The following is a 24,596-nucleotide window of genomic DNA, read 5'->3' as shown; positions in this document are numbered from 1 at the left end:
GGGCTCTTTAATGTGTGTGGACACAAACTGGCTGGGTGCCCCCTGATTTGAAAGGCACTTGAAGAAGAAAGCATTCGCTGCCTCGATTGTCCGTTTACTGTTTTCTTTTTTTTATTTAGAAACACAATTTGACAGTAAAAATAAAAAATAAATCACAAAGATGAGAATTCAAAGAATGTACCTGAGCTGAGAACATGGAAACAGCAGACCAGCACACCTGAAGACGAAAAAGACGAATGAAAAATGAGAATCAGTGGTGGGGAGAAAAACAAAAGGACACCACAGGAATGACAACAGCACAAGTAACACAATCGAGCTGAGCTTCATGGAGGACAAAACCTGAGGACACCTAACAAGACGTGAAGGAGATCACTGGACGACTGGCAAGGAAATAAACCTGGAAAGTCAGCAGAGACCAAGATGAGGAGATGAAGTGACGGGAGGAAAAAAACAGGATGGCAAAGGATCAGTCATGGAGGAGAGAAGAGAGTATAGACAATGAAAATGGAAGAGCAAAAGAAAAGGAGAAATTTAAAATGTGGCAACTGATGGGGCGCGATGGCCGTAGGGAAGGAGACACAAAACTCATGAGTGTCACCAGTAACAAGCCGGCCACATCAGCAGGGGGCGCTAAACTCACTGAACTGGTGGATACCCTGGGGTGGGCAAAATTATGACAGGTGTACCAGGGCACAGTTTCAATAGACAGAAAGATAGATAGGAAAGGCACTATAAGAAAGATAAATAGATAGAATTTGGTAAAGTAGGCAGGATTAGATAGATAGATAGATAGATAGATAGATAGATAGATAGATAGATAGATAGATAGATAGATAGATAGATAGATAGATAGTGAAAGGCACTATATAATAGATAGATAGATAGATAGATAGATAGATAGATAGATAGATAGATAGATAGATAGATAGATAGTGAAAGGCACTATATAATAGATAGATAGATAGATAGATAGATAGATAGATAGATAGATAGATAGATAGATAGATAGAGTGAAAGGCACTATATAATAGATAGATAGATAGATAGATAGATAGATAGATAGATAGATAGATAGATAGAGTGAAAGGCACTATATAATAGATAGATAGATAGATAGATAGATAGATAGATAGATAGATAGAAAGGCACTATATAATAGATAGATAGATAGATAGATAGATAGATAGATAGATAGATAGATAGATAGATAGAGTGAAAGGCACTGTATAATAGATAGATAGATAGATAGATAGATAGATAGATAGATAGATAGAGTGAAAGGCACTATATAGATAGATAGATAGATAGATAGATAGATAGATAGATAGATAGATAGATAGATAGAGTGAAAGGCACTAGATAGATAGATAGATAGATAGATAGATAGATAGATAGATAGATAGATAGATAGATAGATAGATAGATAGATATCAGCTCATCAACGTCAATTCAGCGATTTCTTCAATACTGAGAGTAATTAGCTTAATAAGGCAATCCCGATCATTTGCCTCAGAAAAGTGGTCTGCACAGATGCTTCGCCGGTTTTCTAACAGATGTGAAGGAGGTGACAAAGTCAATTTTATGTATATATACTGTATATACTGTCTATATATTATATTGTGTATGCCCACATTACAGATCGGGACAATAAACGCGCGTGTACCGTCTTCATTCTTCGCCACTCAGGGTGCACTGAGGCGATGTGAACTGCGATTTGTCACATTTGTGTCATACTATTTTTCTAAGTTTTCATGGCACTATACTAATGAGGCCCCGGTTGTGGCTGTAATACATTCGGTTTATACTTAACCCTCTTATTTTGTATTATTTTGTCATGATTTTCATAAAGGACAGTGTCACGACAGCTCCACCCTTTCCATTGTGCCGCCTCCTCTCCGCACGCGTGGCTCCGCTCTGTCACTCTGTCTTTCTGTTTACTTGACATTGTATCATTTGCATATGTGATAAGTTACACGGTAATACAGTAAATACGGTGCAGTATTTTTATTTCCTGAAAGAGACAAATGGCATAATGCAGAGAAAACAAGTCATGCAGATTATGGTACTGCTGACAGATTGTTCTGCACACGAAAAAAAGATAAAGCAGAACAATAAACACAGAAGTGTAATTTGCGCCGGTATAACGCGGTTTGCCCCTTTACACGCGGGGGGCGCACCAATTCATTGCAGACGTCAGCGATCACATCTCGGTTTGCTGAAGTTCTGCCCTTTCAATATTTCGATCCAGTTTTACAAAAACGCTTTTCTAATTGCACATGTTTTGTCACCCGTGGCACCCGTTGAGAAGCTCAATCCTAAATTGGAATAATAATAAAAAAAACAACTTTCTGAAATAATCTGGAGTTCATGAAAGCAGCGACACTTGTGAAGAATTTCGCGTTTTTACTGACGCAAAAGATCATCTTATCTTTAGCGAAAACGCGAGCTCCGCATTCCTGCCCCGACGTGACCCACTTCCGTGCCACCAGCACTACACCCCAACACCCCCATCAATAATAAGAACAGACCTCCAGTCACGTGCCACCCATAATCCCCCTGCACTTACCAAGCTTCAGATGTGAGACCCCCAGCCGAGCCCTCATACTGCCAACCCAGACACGCGCAGCTGCTCGGTCGCCGGCTCTTATGCAGGTGTGGCCCCTTGTCGCGCAAAGCGCCGCCTCCGCGCACTCACTTTGACGGTTTAGCGCACACAAGTCCACCAACCCGCCTGGCAACTTCCTGAAAAGCTATTTTGATTTATCAGATGTGGGACAAAGTTAACAGTGAAGTGCCGGTAGAGCCAAATGGTACGGTAGGAGAAAAGCCGCACGAATTTGGACCATTTGGTGTTTGATCATGAATGACATCGACCTACACACAAGTGGCAAGCGATGAAGAGTATAAGCCGAAGATTTAGAGTATTAACAGTGCAGGGGCTATCCTTATCAAAAATGAAATGGGAAAAACTCTGAAGGGCAGGCTATGGTGGACTGAAGGAGGGAGACGTTTTATGGACAGGCTGCTTTAGGGGCTTCTCCAGCTCTTTCCATTTCTTCATGTTCGATGTTGTTGGATATTCAATGACTTGGATGTTTTCCTGTCTCCATTGTCTGAGCTGCTCTTTTCATGGAGGTGCTTGTTTTGCTCTTCTGTCTTTATTGTGTTGTTCAGGCCGCCATACTAACCACAAACTGGACCTCCAGATACAACCAGAGGAGACCCCAGACAGGTGGCCTCCATTGAACTATTGATGGGACTTCTAAAACCAGTTGGCAACTCCAGTGATGTTTTAGGGGTTTCATATTAATGGTTTGGGGGTGGTTGAACAGTTATGCAGAAAATAATTTTATGACTTATATTTGTACTTAATTTAAGGATATGCTTTCACTTCTGACATTAAAGAGTCTCTTTTGGTTGATTGGTGTTAAAATGTCAAGTTAACTCCATTGGGATTCAACGTTGTAGAACAATAAAATGTGAAAACTTCCTCTGGGCACCTTGAGGTGTTTCATCAATGGTAGTCCTTTTAAAATCCAATTATTTTATTTGAATTATTTTTGAGGGAGGGGACTAATTTTTTTTTTTTTGCAGCAGAGCCCCTTAAACTCTAATTATCTCACTGGATGGATTGTTTGACTCTGGGCTTGTGCCCAATGCCACCTGAATAGGCCCTGGCACCCTGCCACCCGGAAGTGGGTGGAACAGGTTTGATGAGGGCAGGTCACGTGACATTCCTGCTAAGCTCCTCCTCTCAGTTCAGCTCATGCGTTTCATCCTTCCTCATTCAGGGCTTTTCACGCAGGTCCTGTTTCCTCCTCCATTTAAACCTGGAAAGTTCATCTGAGATTCTGAACTGTGTAAGTGTGACCTGTGGTGGAATGGCACACCATCCAGACTGTGCATAGCTCTGTCAAATGCCACATACTCTTGGAACTGGCACTGACCCCATTAGCCCAACCTTGCAAACCTATAACTAGCTTAGATAAATGGGATTAATTGCTCAACAGTCATGTGAATACAATGGACGGACTTGTCTAAAGAGGAAGAGCCTGGCAGAATGATACCCTCACTTACAGAAAGTAGGCACGTGCCTTCCATTTAGATAAACGAAATGAAACAGCAGCTGCCAGCAGCATTGCCACGCCAGTTTGACCACCTCGAGAGAAGCAAACTGTTAGTTTCAGTTGCTGCTTAATCCGCAGGTCGGTCTCTATGCTAAAAACATAAAACAAATAGCGACACAATGCAAGGGCTGCCATCCTCCAATAGGAGGGCAGCATGTAACACCACATGATGTGATTGAAGTAGAGTTTGTCTGAAATTACAGGGTGTGTGTGCAATGACATACAGACTGAAACTTTATACACGTAACCCGATCAGTTTACTGCTGCACATCAGGGCTTGGCATGGGCCGGCATATGCCAGTGAACCAGCAGAAGAGGTCAACACCCCTAGCTCTGAACAACCCCCTCACCCCTAGCTCAGCTCTTTCATCTGAAACACCAGGGGGCACGAGACCCCGTCCCTTGTTCTTCAATATAATAAAGATGGATCAGTGCACTTGAACCACCAAGTGGGGAACTCCCCCCATTATGACATTTTGTAACATTTACAAGACAAGAACCAAGATGCCAACAAAGACAGCGAGCGCCCATCGTTATTGGTGTCCACTTCAAGCACAGGTACACAGTTTGTTACTGCAGTTCCAGATTTCTGTGCCAGTCGATACGTTTCCTAGTTCATCTGTTAGTTTTTTTTACTGCATTTGTAGATTTACATACAAGTCGATTGAGTTCTTAGCACAGTCGTTGATTTCTGAGCTGGTCCATCAGTTCCTAACGTCACTAGTAGATCTCCGTCCAAGTCGATTAGGCTGTTAGCTCAGTTGTCGATTTCTGAAAAAGTCCATCAGTTTGTTACTGCATTTACAGATTTCTGTACAAGTTGATAAGTTTTTTAGCACATTTATTGGTTTCCGAATGAGTACCCAGGCTTGTTAGTGCGTTTACAGATGTCCAAATAAGTCGATGAGTTGGTTAGTAGAGTTACTGGTTTTTGAACAAGTCCATCAGTTTTTACCGCATTTGTAGATTTACATACAAGTCGATTAAGTTCTTAGCACAGTCGTTGATTTCTGCAACAGTCCATTTGGTTTCTTAACGCATTTATTGGTTTTCAAATGAGTATATAGACTTGTGAGTACATTGGTAGATTTACGCACAAGTCGATGAGGTCGTTAGCTCTTTCGTACAAATCGATAAGTTTCTTTGTGCGTTTATTGATTTCCAAACGAGTACGTAGGCTGGTTAGCGCATATGTAGATGTCTGAACAAGTCGATAACTTTGTTAGCACATTTGTTGGTTTCAGAACAAGTCCTTCATTTTTTTACTACATTTGGAGATTTACATACAAAGTCGATTAAGTTCTTAGCACAGTCGTTGATTTCTGCAACAGTCCATTGGTTTTTTTAGCACATTTATTGGTTTATTGGAACAAGTATGTAGGCTTGTTAGTGCATTTATAGATGTCTGAACAAGTTGATAAGTTTGTTAGCGCATTTGTTGGTCTCTGAACAGGTCCATCAGTTCCTACGTCACTAGTAGATCTCCGTCCAAGTCGATTAGGCTGTTAGCTCAGTTGTCGATTTCTGAAAAAGTCCATCGGTTTCTTACCATTTGTTGACTTCCAAACAAAGTCCATCAGTTTGTTACTGCAGTTCCAGATTTCTGTTCAAGTCGATACGTTTCCTAGTTCATCTGTCAGTTTTTGAACAAGTCCATCATTTACCCCATTTGTAGATTTACGCAAAAAGTCGATTAGGTTGTTTAGGGCAGCAGTTGATTTCTGCAAAAGTCTATCGCTTTCTCAGCACATTTCTTCATTTTCCATACAAAGTCCATCAGTGTGTTACGACATTTGGAGATTTCTATGCAAGTCGATAAGTCTGTTAGTTCATTTACTGGTTTTTGAACAAGTCCTTCATTATTTTTACTGTATTTGTAGATTTACATACAAGTCGATTAAGTTCTTAGCACATTTGTTGGTCCCTGAACAGGTCCATCAGTTTCTTACTGCCCTAGTAGATCTCCGTCCTGGTCGATTAAGTTCTTAGCGCATTTGTCGAGTTCTGCAAAAGTCCTTTGGTTTCTTAGCATTCATTGGTTTCCAAACAAAGTCCATTGTGTTGCTACATTCGCAGATTTCTGTGCAAGTCGATACATTTCTTATCGCATTGTTGGTTTTTGAACAAGTCCATCGTTTTCTTTTTTTTTGTTGTTTACCACATTTGTAGATTTACATAAAAAGTCGATTGGGTGATTAGCACATTTGTTCATTTCTTTAAAGTCCATTTGGTTTCTTAACACATTTATTGGTTTCCAAATGAGTACATAGGCTTGTTAGCACATTTGCAGATTTACGCACAAGTCGATGAGGTCGTTAGCTCATTCGTACAAGTCGATAAGTTTCTTTGTGCGTTCATCGATTTCCAAATGAGTACGTTGGTTGGTTAGCGCTTATGTAGATGTCCGAACAAGTCGATTAAGTTTCTTGGCACATTTGTTGGTTTCTGAGCAAGTCCATTAGCAGATCTCCATACAAGTTGATGAGGACGTTAGCACATTTGTCGATTTCTGCAAAAGTCCATCGGTTTCTTAGCACATTTATTTCCAACCAAAGCCCATCATTGTGTTACCATATTTGCCGATTTCTGTTCAAGTCGATACGTTTCCTTGTGCATTCACTGGTCTCTGAACGAGTACGTGGGCTGGTGAGCAGACTTGCAGATTTACGTTCAAGTTGATTAGGTTAGTGTATTATCGTTGTATTTCCCTCTACTTGCCCTTTACCTGTTTCCTCAAGGGTAAGTGTTCTCGTCTAGTTCGTTATCGGGTTGGTCTACTGTTACACGTTAAGATGAACACACACATATGTAGCTATACACATACACACAGACCCTCACCACAACAGTGACACACACACACACTGATTAACCCCTAGCACTTTAAACCACACAAGTGCGTTAGGAATAACACAGCCTGTCACTCAAAACTTCAAGAGACTTTATTATCGGCACGGACAACATATGATGTTTTAAATAGACCTCAGACCTAAATATTACTTTTGGTCTCCAAGAAAATATTAAAACATACAAAGACTCCGTATCCCTGACTATAGGCCATTTTATCAGCCAAGAATACCTTCTTCTCGTATTGTCCCTAACTATTGGGTGGTGCCCTCACTCTCAGCCTTAAAACCCCACAGCACAAAGCCAATGGCAAAATCTCCAGGTGCTCTTAGAAATCTACCTTCTTAATTCAATCACTCTTGACATTAAGACAAAGCATAGAAATTTAAAAGCAGCTTGGGATTTATTACAAGAATAATAATAATACCACTGGAACAAAGAATAGTAGAAAATAGGTACTGATAGGAAAATCTGAATATATATAGTCTTTAGAAAAAGCTTACGAAAAAGTTACAGATGACAAGGATGAATGTCCCAGGGAGGCGTTTGATTTAGCAATCGATGTTCATGATGCCTTTCTGACGACCAGTGCCGTCTTTGTCCGTTCCTCCTCTTCTCCTTCTTCTAACGTTGCTTTCAAATCAAGGCAAATTTATTACGAAATGTCATGCCTTGGTTTCACAACACATGCACCTGATTGGCTGGTTGTCAAAATGGTTGATGAATTAATTCACTGTCCGTAAAACCTTTAATGTACTCCGAGGTGTTGGTAGATCTTCCTTTCCCAGGCTGTAAAATAATTAGGCATGGCCTAATTGTTTTATCTTGGTAGAGTAATATATTTTGCCCTACGTTCCCCTATTGTATTATTAATATGTAGCCTTAGAATACCTAATCTCACAGACTTACCACTGTTTATAAGGTATTACTGTATATAACTTCTCCCCACCTTCCCTTCTATATCTATAACCTCAGGCAATTAGATGTAGTAAAAGACAAGCAGGAGTTAAGTTACACATAAAATAATGTATTACTGATAATATTCATAAATAATAACAAAATGCAGAGTACATTTGAATATTGGCAACGATACAACCTGATTAAATGGTGATTTGTAGTTCAGGTGGCACACAGACTTGTAGTTACTTAACGCCTCTAGTTAAGGCATCATTGGAGCTCAGCTTTTAGCCACATGTCTGGTCAAAATGGTGGAAGCTGTGCTCTTCATTGTGTTGTCTTCAGTCCATGGTGTGATGGTCTTCTTCAGTTGTTAGCAAGAGAAGATACTTCTACATCATCACAGGTTAGCAAGAAAGAGAATGTGAGGTTAAGCACGTACATTTAGATATTCTGTCCAAGCCCTACAGCCAATAGGACATCATGGTACTTAAAGGCCTCTGAGACCAGCCAATTCCAAACAGCCATACCTCAGACCAATGGGGAAAATGGAACATCTTAACACCTGCAACCCCCTAAACCAGATGTTAACGTACACCTTAGCCTACTTGCGGAGGTAGAAAGACTTTAGAAATACTCAAACTGGTTTAAGACACGTCCCCCAAATCCTGTCATAAAATTACAAACAGACTTAGTCGTAAAAGGGGGGCAAACACGAATGCCTTTCACCAAAGTAACACTAAATTCCATTGCTTTGCCTAAATTATAAATGAACACATACAAAACATTTATCAAGTTATATGCAAAATCTTACATCACAACAGTAGTCTTCCTTTCCCGGGCTGTAAACCCAATTGTTGTCCCAGATGTCCATCCATAAAGTAATCAATAACCTGAGGCATGGCTCAGCATCCTTTCCCAGGCTGTAATACCAAATTCACACTAAGCTGTGAACAACTGTTATAAAAGTAAGGCGTAAGGGAAGACAACCCGCTTTGACTTGTCTTAGTTCATCTGTTGTCTTGTCTCGAACAAAATATAATGGAATCCAAAATGTACAGATTTCATACACCATAATGGTTAGGCACTTCTCTGGGCTCGGAGACATCTAGGATGGACCATCAGGCAGTGAGAACATGCATCGTGCTCGGTGTGTTTTGGAAGAAATGCTGAATTTCGCTTCATCAAGAGAATCATAGGGTCATGACCTGTGAAAGTGATGACACTGCAGCCCAGACAGAAAGGCGTTTTAGTGTAGAGAAACACTAACCCCGCCCCGAATATTCCCATCTCATCTACAATCTTGTGGCAGTACCAACATGGCGCTGGGACTACAATTCCCATGAGGCAGAAGAACTGCACTGGGGGCCTGGTGGGACGATGCCACTCTGCCGAAGCCCGATGTCACCCCGTCATGAAACGAGTCACCTTAAGGTGGCTTTCACATCCAACTCTCCAGGCCTGCCGTTCCCTTAAACTGAATTCTTCTTCCACTTTACTTGGATTTCACTTTGGATATAAACGAGCAGTCGTGAGGCCCCAAGTGCTGCAAATAGCCCTCTAAGTTCTTTTACTCCTTCACCGCTCCCTTCTTGACTGACAAGTTGCAATGCTTCATGAAAGACACACAGACAGCTGTATGTTTAATTTACAAAATTTAATTCATTTTTGGCACCAGAAATGTTCCCGTTATTAAATTGGGGAAACTGCAGCACAAAAAAAGTGAAGTTACAAAAATAAAATAACAGCCCTGAGTGTTCGCGACCTCTGCTGGTCGTTCTTTACAGTGCAATGTGAATACATGTTAGCATAGAACAGACTAAAATACTTAGAAAGTCATCAGTTTAATCTTATTAAAATGAGAAGGCAAAGGAGGGGAAGAAATTCACTTGTGCACACCAAGGGTGCCTTTGTTTGCGTGCAGAACGTGTGGCGCCAGCTCATTGAGTGAGGCTCACCAATTGGCATTGATTTTGGACAACCTGAAGTTGGAATAACTAGAGAGCGGCACACTGGATCTGAAAGCCTGAAGGCGGCCATCGGTCCCCAGATCAAATGTGCTGCAATCTGCTTGGGTTGCCCGTAGACCTGGTCGACACGGAGGGCACTGCCACGTACAGTTTATAAAGGCATTTAATAGAGGGTGACAGAAGCCTCTACAGGTTTGGCTCCTTTGCTCCTCACAGACTGAGGTCTGCCACGTCACACAAACGGGTCATTGCATCATTCCGGCTCTGATGAAAAGGCTCAAGTTTCTGCAGATTAGTCCAGTGTTCATACTTTGGGTGGCTTTGCCAGCAGCCCACAAAAATCTTTTTTTCCTTAATAAATTAACACATTTAAAACAAACAAAAAAAATCTTCAGATTTCAGAAATTGATGAAGGTAGATCCTTGTGATGAGAGTGAAAGTATTTACACACCAAAGACGACATAAAGGCTCAATAAAAACAGTTCCAAGTCCCATCTTTAAAGAAGGAGAAAATGGGTCCCTGGGTTACCCTGCCCAGCCAGCTGAAATGAACCATCCGGCCAACATGGGCACGACCAGCATGGAGCACGTTTGCCCTCTCGCTGCTCCCGACTTAGGCAAGGTTGCTGTGGCTTTGACCGTCCCATTGATGACGGCCTCGATGAAGCCGAGGAAGGACGAGACCCGAGAGTAGACGCCCGGCTTGAGTACCTCTGCACAACCGTCACCCCAGCTTACGATGCCAGCCTGGACCCAGGACCCGTTGGTACTGATGCAGACCAGGGGACCTCCAGAATCACCCTAAAGACAAAAGGAGACATATTAGTGGAATACTCAGAATAACACAAATGAAGTTTTTTTTTTAACCAGTGCTGTAATTACACATGGTGTCCAGAGGGGGCAGTAAGCCTGCTCTGTTTCCACTTCAGCACTTTTCAATACTGACCCCCAGTGGTGGAGATGAATCCTGCATTGTGTAGCTGTGAGGTAGGGGACAGTTAACCACTGAGCCACCATGCCTACCTAATGCAAATATGCTACACATTGCCAGTTGGCAAAGGGGTAATAAGTTTGGCATTGGGCAGGCAGCAAGAACAAAATACAAAACAGGAGATTGATGGGAATGGCGCCATTTTATAGCACCTTTCCTCTCTGTCTGCCCGCCACTTCTAAGGCACCATAGAAAACAGATAACTACAAATGAGTGACTTTGAATTGATTCAGTATAACCGCAGTGAGCCGCACCAAAGCTAACAGCTAACATGCAAGTGTAATTAGAGAGAGGGGAGCTCACTAGGGGGCGCTAATCCTGCATTACAAGAAATTCACGATTAGCAACTAAGGCGGCGTCCACACTGCTACATTTTCATTTAAAAACACAGGTTCAGTTTTTTTGCCTTTTCTCCACATTACCCTGAACTTCGTCACTCCTACCGCAGACCTCACCACAGTCACACTCCCCTCGTTCATATCCTGTACAACTCTCACGTACTTCTCTGCCACTCCCGACTTCCTCATACAACACCACAGCTCCTCTCAGTCACCCTGTCATTTGCTTTCTTCAGGTCCACAAAGACACAGTGTAACTCCTTCTGTTCTTCTCTAAACTTCTCCATCAACATCTTCAGAGCAAACATCACATCTGTGGTGCTCTTTCTTGGCATGAAACCATCCTGCTGCTCACTAATCATCACCTCACTCCTTAACTGAGCTTCCACTACTCTTTCCCATAACTTCATGCTGTGGCTCATCAGTTTTATCCCCCTGTAGTTACTGCAGTACTGCACGTCCCCCTTATTCTTAAATATCGGCCAACCAGTCCACTTCTTCTCCTTCTCCTCATCCATCCTCCCACTTTCCAAGATTCCATTAAACAATCCTGTTAAAAACTCTCTTCTAAACGCCTCCATGCTTCCACAGGTATGTTCATCTGGACCAACGCCCTTTCTATTTTTCATCCTCTTCATCGTTGTCCTTACTTCCAGTTATATAAGCTTTGTAAATGATCTGAAAACGCCTTCAAGGGACTACAGCTGTAGAAATACGGCTAACGACCTCGGGTGCAAAGAGTGGGTTAGCAGGACTGTAAAGTAACTCCTTAATTTAGGTGCCTGTATTATTCCCACTGTTACGCCTTAACAGAGACAAGGCAAAGAGAACCCCGTAGTAAAACGAGCTACCATGTTGGCTCTGCTCTCTGGTCTTCACGACCTCTCCTAGCACCTTCTGTCAGGCCTATTGGACTCTCATGCCTACCTGGTGCTCAGTCAGTCCTCCCACGTGAGCAGGTCTAACATTCAAACTCCATGTGCTCCACTACGTCATTTGCTTTATCGGGCGTTTCAGTTTACTAAACGACGTGAAAACGCCTTCATGGAGGACATGTCCCCTTCCAGTTTCCACTGACGTGTGTGTGCTCAGCGTACATGGACGGGCTTCGTCGTATGTGTTTTCAGTCATTGTAGTCTGAGCGAGGTACTTTCATAGACGACGTGAAAATGCTAAACGTGGATGGAGATTGGTTTCATCTTTAAATGGACATGTCGCAGTATGGATGTAGCTTAAGAAAACGGCCGTTCACACAGAGCCCTGGGTGTTTCAAGATGGCAGGGTTTCCAAGGAATCATGGAATAGTTGGAATTGCCAGCAGGATCAGGCAACCAAGGTAAACCACATCTAATGTGGTAATGGAAATCGGGGCCGCTGTAACACAACTTTCCTGGAAATTCTGACCGGGGTTGGCACAGTGACAAAGTGACATCAAGATCAGGGTGGCATTTGTATTACGGCAGTGACCCGGAAGCTCAAGGTCTCCGTTCAGCTAACATGTACCCATGGTTCAGTTATCCCAGTTGTAGGATAGATGGTATGCGGACAGGTTTGGTGTGGGGAGGCTGTACCCTGAGCGACAGCAACAGACTGTCAAGCAGTTGGGTTTCAACAAGTGTTTTGGACCGAGGACTGCAAAAATATAGAGGACGACCTGTGAGCAACAGCCACTAATTGCTGTACGCTTCCTCATTCCGAGGATCACGCTCTGTTCTTCTGCAGGTACTCGTGGTAGAAGTACTGCAATGACCTTGGGTGCAAAGAAGGAGGACTCAAATAGTGGGTTGGTAGGCCTGTGTTTTTTCTAAAGTGACACCGTTAGAACTTTGGAAGGTACCTTAAGAGAGACGATGACGCCACCGCAATCAGAATTCTGTAAAACTCGCACTGCTCCTCGATTAGCTGCCACGCCGGCTCCGTTTCGTGGGTTTTACTCGCAGGTCTTCGCCTCTCTCCTGGCCTCTTCCAATAGACTTTGCGGACCCCCCGCCAGAGCTCCCCTCTAATGAGGAGGTTGTCACCTTACATTATGTTGGGAAATTAAGGCGCTTTCTAAATAAACAGGATTCTGAGAAATTCATTCATGAATTTATTTCTAGTAGGATTGACTACTGCAATGCGGTGTTCACTGGATGCTCAACCTGTTCTTTATTCGGCCTCCTGTTAATCCAGCGTTTCTCAACTTTTAAGAATTTGCGACCCGAGTTTTCATAACAGTTTTAATCGCTGGCCCCCCTGACATTTTTTTGAAATGTAGATGCATCTTTTATTATACCTGCTTAACTTTTATCGACATTTATCAAACTCTACATATTTATTGTTCTAGTATCAGAATGTAGTTTAAGTTAATTTGTTTTGGTTTCCACGGATGTTTTTTTCATATTTTTGATTCTTGTTTTCTTTTTTTCACATCTTCACGCCCCCCCGCACCTCAGGTTGAGAACCACTGTGTTAATCCAAAATGCGGCTGCAAGAATTATTACGAGAACAAGAAAATACGAACACATCACTCCAGTTCTTAAATCCTTACACTGGCTCCCGGTTAAGTTTAGGGCAGATTTCAAAATCCTCCTTCTAACATATAAAGCATTAAATGGCCGAGGTCCGACTTACTTGTCTGAACTTACCATGACTTACAAACCGGAGCGCACATCAAGACGTCAAGATGCCGGTCTGCTTATGATTCTAATAATTAATAAAACAACAGTGGGAGGTCGAGCTTTTGGTGGCACGGTGGCGCAGTGGTAGTGCCGCTGCCTCACAGTTAGGAGACCCGGGAAGCGAACCTCCCTGCGTGGAGTTTGCATGTTCTCCACGTGTCTGCGTGGGTTTCATCCGGGTACTCCGGTTTTCCTCCCATAGTCCAAAGACATGCAGGTTAGGTGCATTGATGATTCTAAATTGTCCCTAGTGTGTGGGTGCCCTGTGGTGGGCTGGTGCCCTGCTCGGGGTTTGTTTCCTGCTTTGTGCCCTGTGTTGGCTGGTACTGGCTCCAGCAGAGACCCCCCCTCGTGACCCTGTAGTTAGGATATAGTGGGTTGGATAATGGATGGATGGAGGTCAAGCTTTTAGTTACAGGACCCATAAACTGTGGGCTGGTCAGCCTGCTACTATAAGAGATGCCCCTTCAGTCTCAGCCTTTAACTCTTTCAGGGCTGATGTTGACTTTTTTCAAAATTCAGGGGTAGAGGATGGTAATCAGCTGTAAACTGCAACAAAACTCACCCTTACCTTTAGGTTTGACTCTCTTTGCTAGAAAGAAAATGAAGTAGCTTTGTTGATTTAACTGTAATTCCCTGTGTGAGTAGCGAAGAGCAAACAACCTCTAAAATGGCATGGACATCTGGAGAGAGAGACTAAATACGCCATGGATGTTTTACATATTATCGCTGAATCGGGCTCCGACTGGTCAGACTTGGAGTTTGATGCAAGTGATGGACATCGAATACTAATGTGAGGTTCTAGCATCAGCTGATCGGTGCCCAGTTGATCGTAGTGTTGAACACGTTTGCGTAGCTGCGTTTACCTGGGAGGACCACCACTTATGATAACATGTATGAGGTACAAACTATATTGCGTCACACTGCGAATGCCACCGCCGCCCACCTGCTGTGCTAAGGCAGATAGTCCACGGTGCATTCCTGCTGGCCATCGAGGTGCCCCTGCACAGACGCGGCTTCCAGAGATGCCGAATATGCGCCATCAGCAACCACAGCACATAGCAATAGACGTTTTATGTTGACTTATGTGTGAAACTGTTGCTTTGTGTGCTTTTCAGAAAACTGAGTTTTTTGGAAAAAATACTCAGCCCTCAAAGAGTTAAATCCCAGCCGAAGACTCACGACTTCAGTTTAGCCCACCCTGACTAGAGCTGCTGATTAACTGTGCAGACTGCATCTCTGCTGTTAGCATTAAAACATAAGTAAGATGATAGTTAGAATGTGTTACTAACCCTCACCTATTCTGTTTCTCTTCTCGGTACTCACATGTGGCACTTGGTGCCACGGGCCACCTGCCAAGTTGTTTTGCCTGCCTAAGGTGAAGTCATCCCTGATGGAGGATCACAGGAATCATGAGAAAGAGGGGTCCGGTCATCGGATTGGCTGGCCCAGCGCTGACTCAGCTGTGGAATGGCCAATAGGGGGAGGCAGCTTGATGGCCGAGGTCTCCAGGACTCTAAACAAATCCAAATCATATTATGGGATATCATCTACTGTTAAATTCTGCTCCGTACTTGTAATATTTTTTATTATGCTGTATTGAGGATTTGTTCTGTTCTGTGTATTGTATTGTCTCCCTTCTTTTTGACACCCAACCTACCTGGACAGGGGTCTCTTTTTGAACTGCCTTTCCGGAGGTTCCTTCCAGTTTTTCCCTACAAGGGTTTTTTTGGGAGTTTTTCTCGTCTTCTTAGAGAGCCAAGGCTGGGGGGCTGTCAAGAGGCATGGCCCACTGCGGCACTTCTTGTGTGATTTTGAGCTATACAACAATGTACATTGTATTATGTTGTATTATACGTCAGTGGTTACACTATGGTTAGGGTTAGTGGGCTCAAGTCGAGTAAACCAGACGAGAAAAGCCCACAATCCGATTGGCTCTCCAGTGGAGGTCTGCAGCTGGACCCATCTCGGGTCTTCTGTCAGGTCTTGCCCCTATCCGATCCTCTTGCCAACCTGGTGCCCAGTTCTAAAGTCTACAAGGCACGGCTAACATTCAAACTCCCCTTACTACACACAGGTGTGTGTTCACATCCCCTACGAGGAGAGAGCTATATAAACGTCAAGAATTACTCTGATTATTATTAGTACTACTCCTGCTCGTATGGCTTTGGAAGGAAGACGGACAACAACAGAAACCCAACGTAAACAGCACACGGTCACATTTTCACTGCTCCTATGAAGAAAAGTCTGCACTACAGGACCAGCTTTCTTTCACACCTCGCCAGGTTTATGTTACAAAACTCGAGGATCCAGCAGATGTCTCCGCTCGCCATCCGGGACGGTTTTGCTCCTTACCTGGCACGAGTCTTTTCCTCCCTGGGAGTAACCTGCACACATCATGTCGCTTAGGATGATCTGGCTGCTGAGACTGATCGCTGTGCCGATGTGGTACATCATATCACAAAGCTGGTTACTGACTATCGGAACCTGAACTTGCTGAAGAGCATCTGGACTTGCAAGAGGAACTTAGGAAAAAAACACACACAAAAAAAAAAAAAAGGTAACTTTAGTGGAATTTTGCCGAGCAAACCAAACAGATGAGAGTGACAAACAGAGCAGATCAGCCACTCTGTTCTGCAGCATACGCGCTTAGAAATAAAAGGTGGCAAAACGCTTCTTCGGTGCAATAAACCGTCAGGATGACTGTCCTAGGACAAACCTTTATTTGGAGCCATCTCCCCTTTGGCATTCTGTCTACCTCTGGAAAAACAAGCCATTTAATAACAAGAAGTGTGTAACAGATATGGCCACTAGGGGGCGCTCCTCCTGCCAAAACCCCAACACAGACAGACACGGACACAAGTTCAGCACACACGCTTTTATTTTTTCCTCTTTAAGGTGGGAAATGCTTTTCCTGGTTTCCTAAATGTACAGCCCAGCTCAAGCACACAACACCACACTACACAAACGCAGTCCTCCTCTTCTCTTCTTCTCTCCACTCTTCCTCCCGACTCTGGCTATCGGAGTAGCGGCGGCCGGTCCCTTATAAATCGGGCACCCAGAAGTCCCCCAGGTGCTCGCTGACCTTCTTCCGGCAGAACTCCCGGGTGGGGTGGAAATTCTGCATCAAAGGGCTCGGGCCACAGACCCCAGCAGGGCTGAGCTTCCGTGCTTGAAACCTGTGGCCCTGCTGCCAGCCAGGGGGGTCTGCGTTCCAGGGGAGGTTACTCTCCACCCCCCCGGGGTCCTTCCTGGCCGTCCGCCGAACAGAAATGCAGTAAACACTAAAACCTCAACATAATCACAGTAGGACAGGAATGTCGAGGGACCAGCGCTGTACGGGTGCAGATTTGGTGCACGTTCTTCATGTGACATGCTTTCGAAACAGTCACCAACACACATTTCGGCGCTATTGAGCGTGCATCGAAAGATTTATTTTTTGTGAAATGTTTCTCTGCTGCTTGCGCACGAGAAGGTAGCATGACAGTGTCTGGCCTGCATGATCGACGCTGCCGTTGTGGCGTTGCAGGTCAGCAGCCATACCACCCGTTCTTCAGAAGAGGTCACCCACCGAGACTTATTTGAGCTTAACACTCTAAAGCAGGTCATTACGTGTCACCCCAAGCCTGACTCGGGCTCACCCGTAATTACCTGGAATTTTAAGCCCGAGTCAGGCTTGGGGTTAACAAGCTCAATAAATATCAATGAATAGACTGCAACAGATTTGTGCAAACCAAATGGTTTCCTAATTTTAGGTGGACTCTCACTGGTGTTCTGCACCATCATTAAAATGCCCAAGTACGTTCCAGCAACGGTGCACCCAGCGGATCCTTCAGATCTTGTACTGGGACCACATCAGAAATGAAGCACATCGCTGAACCGCCCCATTCATCCTCTGGCCAATGTCTTCACTGAATGCTAGTTTTGGTTTGCTGGCCACGTGGACCCCAGAACGCCTATCAAAAATGGCCACGCTGTGGACGCCAGCACAGGGGGAAACAGAAGGAGTGACCAATGCAAATCTGCCGGCACACTTTTCTCAAAGACCTTCGTTCAAACTAAAGTCGTCCCAAATCTCCAAAGAGCTCACTCAGTGGGAGCCACTCACTTCCTAGCCTGCCTTTTATGGGCTGGGGGCGGTCCCTATCTGTGATGAACAGGGTAGTCCCACCCCGGGGGGGCGGGGTCCACCCACAAAATACAGGAAGTAGGTGAGCATGATTAACTGCAGAGAAGCAAAATAATCAATTAAATTGACAGGAAATGCTTAAACGAACACAATTATAATAATATGAACAGAAACAATTGTTATTGTAATCAGTCTAAAATGATTAAGGCCCCGGGCTTAAACATAGCAGTAAAAAACACAAAGCTTCTAAAGCCGATACCCTAATAACTTTGAGAGCCCCTCATTGGATGGCATTCTTGGAAAACTCTAAACCCTGACCAGTCTTATTTTTTTTTTCCCCCCCCATTTCCTTTTGTTAATTATCAGTTACAGGGAAAAAAAATATGATCCGAGTTTACACCTCATCAGTCTAAATGACAGCCTGCCAGACATTCATATTTTCATTAGCCAAGTAGTCAAGAAGAATCACTTCATAGAGGGATCAGTTCCATGGGATTAAGGAGAGGCAGAGTTTCTCTCCAGCCGGAGGCCAGGATTAGTTTTAGCAGCAATTACTCCTGAAGAGAATCCTCTGTGCTGACGAGACGAGATGAGAGGAGGATCAGCCGGAAAAGAAGGAAGAAGTGAGGTGATGAGGCGAGCGCCCAAAGGCAGAAAACCAGACGGAGAGATGGCTATGGGTGACCAAAAACGGGGAATCAAGAAAAGTTCCAATTGTTCTTGAGTGACGGGAGGAGACGTCACTTTATAATATATTTTTATTCATATGGCGACTTACCCATGCTCAAGGCGCTGTGTGGGCACCTCATGACTATTCACAACTGGTTAATGTATCGCCACGATTGCTGAAGGCCTGTGCGTTGGAACTGGGGAGTCCTCTACAGCGCATCTTCAACCTGAGCCTGGAACAGGGGAGAGTCTCAAGGCTTTGGAAAACATCTTGTATCACCCCAGTCCCAAAGGTATCACGTCCTAGTGAGCTGAATGACTTCCAGCCTGTCACCCTGACGTCACATGTGATGAAGACCATGGAACGGCTGCTGCTTCACCACCTGAGGCCACAGGTCCGCCACGCCCTCAACCCTCTGCAGTTCGCATACCAGGAGAAGGTGGGAGCGGAGGATGCCATCATGTATATGCTCTATATGATCCCTCTCCCACCTGGACAGAGGCAGTGGTGCTGTAAGAATTATGTTTCTGGACTTCTCTAGCGCCTTCAACATCATCCAACCTCTGCTCCTTAGAGACAAGCTGACTGAGATGGCAGTAGACTCACACCTGGTGGCATGGATTGTGGACTATCTTACAGACAGACCTCAATATGTGCATCTTGGGAACTGCAGGTCTGACATTGTGGTCAGCAATACAGGGGCGCCGCAGGGGACTGGACTTTCTCCGGTCCTGTTCAATCTATATACATCAGACTTCCAATATGACTTGGAGTCCTGCCACGTGCAAAAGTTCACTGATGACACTGCTATTGTGGGCTGCATCAGGAGTGGGCAGGAGGAGGAGTACAGGAAGCTAATCAAAGACTTTGTTAAATGGTGCGACTCTAACCACTTACACCTGAACACCAGCAACACCAAGGAGCTGGTGGTGGATTTTAGGAGGCCCAGGCCCCTCATGGACCCCGTGATCATCAGAAGTGACTTTGCAGAGGGTGCAGACCTTTAAATACCTGGGAGTGCAGCTGGATGACAAATTGGACTGAACTGCCAATACTGATGATCTGTGCAAGAGAGGACAGAGCAGAATATACTTTCTGAGAAGGTTGGCATCCTTCAACATCTGCAGTAAGATGCTGCAGATGTTCTACCAGACGGTTCTACACGGTAGAGTGCTTGGGTGGCAGCATAAAGATGAAAGACGTCTCACACCTGGACAAACTTGTTAAGAAGGCAGGCTCTATTGTTGGAGTAAAGCTGGACAGTTTAACATCTGTGGCAGAGCGACGGGCGCTGAGCAAACTCCTGTCATTCATGAAGAATCCACTGCATCCACTGAACAGGATCATCTCCAGACAGAGGAGCAACTTCAGTGACAGACTTTTGTCACCGTCCTGCTCCACTGACAGACTGAGGAGACCCCACACTATGCGACTCTTCAATTCCACCCGGGGGAGTAAATGCTAACATTACAGACTTATTGTCTGCTTTTTTTATTTTTTATTTTTTCCATTTTTATTACTATTTAATTTAATATTGTTTCTTTGTATCAGTATACTGCTGCTGGATTATGTGAATTTCCCCTTGGGATTAAAGTATCTATCTATCTAACGGGTTGAGCGCTCCACCGCACAAGATGGCAGCATTGCCAGGATTCTGGTGGTGTTCATCCCGTTTCACTCAGCCCTACCTACCCCTCTCGGCTACCGGACGCAGACGTATCCAACTATGACGAAATCACGTGAACAGGACGGGAACAGAAATCCAGAAATAAAAAAAACTGTAATCCAAGATGGCATTTGTAATCCAATTGAGGGCAAAGAGTTGAAACAAATAGACAGACGATTGCGATCCTTTCTGTATCTCATGGCTCCTTGCGATGTTTCTTACTTCCAGGGTTGCTGGGAGTCCATTGCAAAGAAGCACAGCTACACGGCGATAGTACTAGTAGCACGGCCGCCTTCTTTCACGCTCGCACACACTCACACACACGCAATCCCATGGGTCTCCCTCATCTCAAATTGTTGACAACTGCTTGGCACCGCTTCCCTACTGAAACACCTTAATATTTAGGAAGTTCAACACTCCGTCGTGCCACTTGCAACAACGCCAATTCCCCACCTCCCTAGGTTAAGTGGGCATATTGACCAGTTCGCCAACATCCAATGGCACTGTACCATGATGGGTCACATATAGAACTGTGGGGAGGTTACATTATCAGGAAAAGGAAAAGATCAACCAGGAATCTCATAGTGGAAGCTAAACCTCCAACGGTGAAGATACCAAAAGAGCCCCTGATCCCTTTGGGACCCAAATCCACTTACCATTTTCTTGGACGTAACCCCATCCAGTCACCCAGCAGTTCTGGCCCGTGAAGTCTGAGGTGGCACTTGGAAGGCACACCGGGAGGATGTAATCCGTGTAGCTGACCGGCTGATCCAGCTGTAAGAGAGAAATATCATGTCCTTGTTCAGCTGAAGTGTAATTTGGGTTCACAAACACGTTGGCCAATTTGCGAATCACCGTGCTGGAGCTCGGCGGGTCCACATTGTAGTAAAGGCCCAAGTACACTTGATACAAGGAGAGGTTGAGGGTGCTGAAAGAGAAGAAGTAGTAGGGGAAGGTCAGCTTAGCAGATGTTTGTATCCAACGCAAACTTACAAATTAGGTCAACATAATTGAATAATTGAGCTTGAGGGACTGATTGGGGATGGGACAAGGGGACAAAACTGACCACCACGGATAAAAAACTCTAAAGCACACCGAGTTAACACAAGACTCTGTCATCTTCCTTAGTGACAAGAACTTTTAAAAGCCATTCTCAATGTGACAGACATTCTCAGAACAACAGAAAGTCTTCAGATGCTTCTTTAACACAAAGGGCGGTGGGCACCTGGTCCCACCAGCTAGGAGTTGCACATGAAAGGAGTCCAGATTGAGATTTAAAAGCCAACCAGAGGTGGCATCACTAGATGGCACTCATCAGGAGACCCGAGTGGGTGAGAAGGAGCCTAGGACATCACAAGTGTCTTCACCTATGTATGGCTAAGGGTGGATTTGGGGGGCACACTTGCTGCAGGTTTTTGTTCCAACTCAGTTGCTTCATTAGAAGACAATCCCAGCCAATAACTGAATCTCCCGGCTTGTTGGCACTTTAACTCTGCCATGCCAGCTCATTCTCATATCCTCAATTTTCTTCCCCTTTCTAAGGATCTCATCCAAATGACTTGAAGTCTAAAATGGACACGGAACTCTCAGTCCTTCACTTTTTTTCGCTTCACTTTCCTTCCAAGTATTTAATTAAATGTAGTGCACGATAAATACGCATGGAAACAAGTGAAATGGTTAACTGCTTCGCCATTTCTTTGACATTTTGATTGCTAATAAGGAGCAATTAAAACAAAGAATACAACTGTTTATGACTAAAATAAGCAAGAAGTGTTCAAAATCTTAACGGGCACCACCACTAAAATGAAGCACAAGTGTTACAGAGCAATAAGCGACTGGGTTGGAACAAAAACCTGCAACCACCGTGGTCCCCCAGGAATGACTTTGCCCACCCCCTGGTAGAGCTGCTACTTGGTGGGCTGGCATTAAGGATATGAACTTAAAATTTCTATTAAGAAGATAATTAAACCTTTTTAAACTGTGGGAAAATATGCCAATAATTATTTGTTAAGGATCTCTTTGTATACCACGTTGTCAGTTCGGCCCTCCGGTTGTAATATGACCAAGCTGTGCGCTGAGCTTACTCTGAGCATGTAACGTACAGTTGGCCATGTGAACAGTAATCTTGTCTCATATCTCACAGCTTGGATTGCTGCTGTCCTAATTGGTTTGAGTTTCATGGTTTGTTTCAATTACAACAGCATTTGTAGGTCTTGTGTTGAAGTGACATTCGGCATCTGTCAAGCGTTGTAAGCACACAACCGGTTTCATCGATAACTTCACATCCAGCTTTTGAGAGTTTAAACATTCATAAACATCAAAGTGTCCACTACTGAAATCGTCACCTGTCAATCTAAGATCTGTCAATCTTCTTTGATCAATGGTGATCACCTTGATAGACATGGTAATGGGGTACGGTTGGAATGATAAAGGAAATGGGTACCTGAACAATGTAAGGTAAGTCTAAAATACCTACACAATAACTATAATCGTAATAAATGAACAATAAAACAGCGGAGAAGCTGTGGATTAAATAAAAAGGCTGTAGTTATCAGCAGGGAGACGTGAATCCCATGGCGAAGCAAGGAAGGGAATGAAGAGACTGGAGTGACGGACGGCCTTATATAGGCAGGCTGCCAACACGTGGGATGGGGGAGGCGCCACCACCTCACACTGTGACCGAGGTGCAGGCTGGACGATATATGTACCGAGTAGGATTCAGTTAATGTTGAGAACCCGCTCCAAATTTCTTGAAGATGGGCCCATAAGAACAAAGATGAAAAGTTCAATATGGCGGCACAGTGGCGTCATACCGCTATAAGTACGTACATTGGTGCTGCAGGGGCCATAAATAAGAAAGTTCAACATGGGTGACATTGTTGACCGTTATGACCGTTACACATAGAATTTCGAAATGAAACCTGTTTAACTTTTGCAAGCAAGCTGTAAGGAATAAGCCTGCCAAATTTCAGACTTCTACCTACACGGAAGTTGGCAAGCATTAGTGATAATGGGAGTGAGCTGAATGGAGGTGACTGGTGTTAGAATAGATTAGTTTATGACATCCGAGTAGAATTTAACCTGTAACAATATAATGGTTCACAAAATGGTCAGACTTTCTTCTTCCAGCTGCTCCCATTAGGGGTCGCCACAGCGGATCATCTTTTTCGATATTACTCACTGCACCACTCGGAGTATTTATATCACTGTTTCGGAGTGTGAATCACAGCTCTACAGCAGCTGATCGGAAAGAGAATTATCAGGATACAGCATCAAGCATACGCTGCCTCAGTCCTGCTGTCTATTTGAACTGCCCCATACACAAAGGAGGGCCATCTTGGAGACTGAGAGATCACAGAGAGATGCCAAGATTTTGATCCTCTAGAGCACTGATGGTCACAGCGCTCCTGCATAACTATCACATGAGAATCCATTGGACTGGATGGCAGAACCTATTGAAGTGGTGTAAGCAGCTGGCCCGTTCACGGAGAGACCCTGACCATGAAGATATTTCAATGTTCCTTCAAAGTGTTGAAGAATCTCAGCTTACAGATGGCTTAACGTCCATTACCGATTGGGTATTTGGAGAAAGAAAAGGAAGGACAGGAATTCAATCAATCAATCAATCAATCAACATTTATTTATATAGCACATATTCATACCAAAAAAATGTAGCTCAAAGTGCTTTGCAAAATGAATAGAAAAATAGAAGACACAATAAAAGGGTGCATTAATTAACATAGAATAAGAGAGCGCCTGAAAGGACAGACTCTCCTATTTCATTGAAGGTTGCGGCACAAGGAGGCAGGAACAATCACCGGACAGGGTGCCAGCTCATCACAATCACTGTGCCATCCCATGGCCCGAAGCGAAGGTTCCACCCCATCTGAGAACAGCTCCAGCAATGCCAAGGTCAAAGGGAATGGCAGGGAAGATTTGATTGTTGACTGCAACCAAATGGAAAAAAAGTCATGGAGTTCTAACATTAATCTCCAACTGGGTGCTGACCGGCTTGGATTGCAGGTTCAAAAATCAAGGGTGGTCTCCCTCGACTTTCTCGTTTACTCAAATGTGGGCTGGATATTTGAGGCGTAAACTGCAAAACAATGATTATATTTTGATATTATTATGTACATTAAACAACTATCAGCAACAAATCAAATCAATAATATATTGAACAATTATTAAAATACAGGTGAATAAATCAGAATCTGCAGCTACATGAATAAAATATTTGCATTATAAATAAATTGAAAATGACCACATACAGAAGGTAAATCCTGTTCACCTATAAAAGGTAAAAC

General features: G+C 44.0%; 2 protein-coding genes across 3 annotated transcripts in view; both read right to left on the bottom strand.

Moving 5' to 3' along the window:
- The window catches only part of LOC120536353, a 69,135-nt gene extending 66,482 nt beyond the window's left edge, over positions 1-2,653 (bottom strand). Inside the window, exons 1-2 of the mRNA XM_039764680.1 lie at positions 2,567-2,653; positions 182-217 (exon numbers count right to left, since the gene is read on the bottom strand). Of these exons, the coding sequence (XP_039620614.1) occupies positions 182-217; positions 2,567-2,603 (73 nt within the window). The 5' untranslated portion in view covers positions 2,604-2,653. The remainder of the gene's footprint in view (positions 1-181; positions 218-2,566) is intronic.
- Positions 2,654-9,506: 6,853 nt separating this feature from the next.
- Positions 9,507-24,596, bottom strand: part of LOC120536584 (serine protease 27-like) — a 44,536-nt gene continuing 29,446 nt past the window's right edge. The window contains exons 4-7 of one of the 2 annotated variants that reach the window (XM_039764982.1): positions 21,148-21,220; positions 20,949-21,066; positions 16,183-16,352; positions 9,507-10,639 (exon numbers count right to left, since the gene is read on the bottom strand). In XM_039764982.1, coding sequence (XP_039620916.1) covers positions 10,364-10,639; positions 16,183-16,352; positions 20,949-21,066; positions 21,148-21,220 — 637 coding nt within the window. In that variant the 3' untranslated portion in view covers positions 9,507-10,363. Of the gene's footprint in view, positions 10,640-16,182; positions 16,353-20,948; positions 21,221-24,596 lie in introns of both variants that reach the window. The other variant, XM_039764981.1, reaches the window with a different exon arrangement.

The sequence above is a fragment of the Polypterus senegalus genome, chromosome 10 (genome assembly GCF_016835505.1).
Source record: "Polypterus senegalus isolate Bchr_013 chromosome 10, ASM1683550v1, whole genome shotgun sequence".
In the NCBI taxonomy this organism is placed as follows: Eukaryota; Metazoa; Chordata; class Cladistia; order Polypteriformes; family Polypteridae; genus Polypterus; species Polypterus senegalus.
Note: the sequence above shows the minus strand (reverse complement) of the source record. Positions and strands in the feature narration are given on the sequence as shown.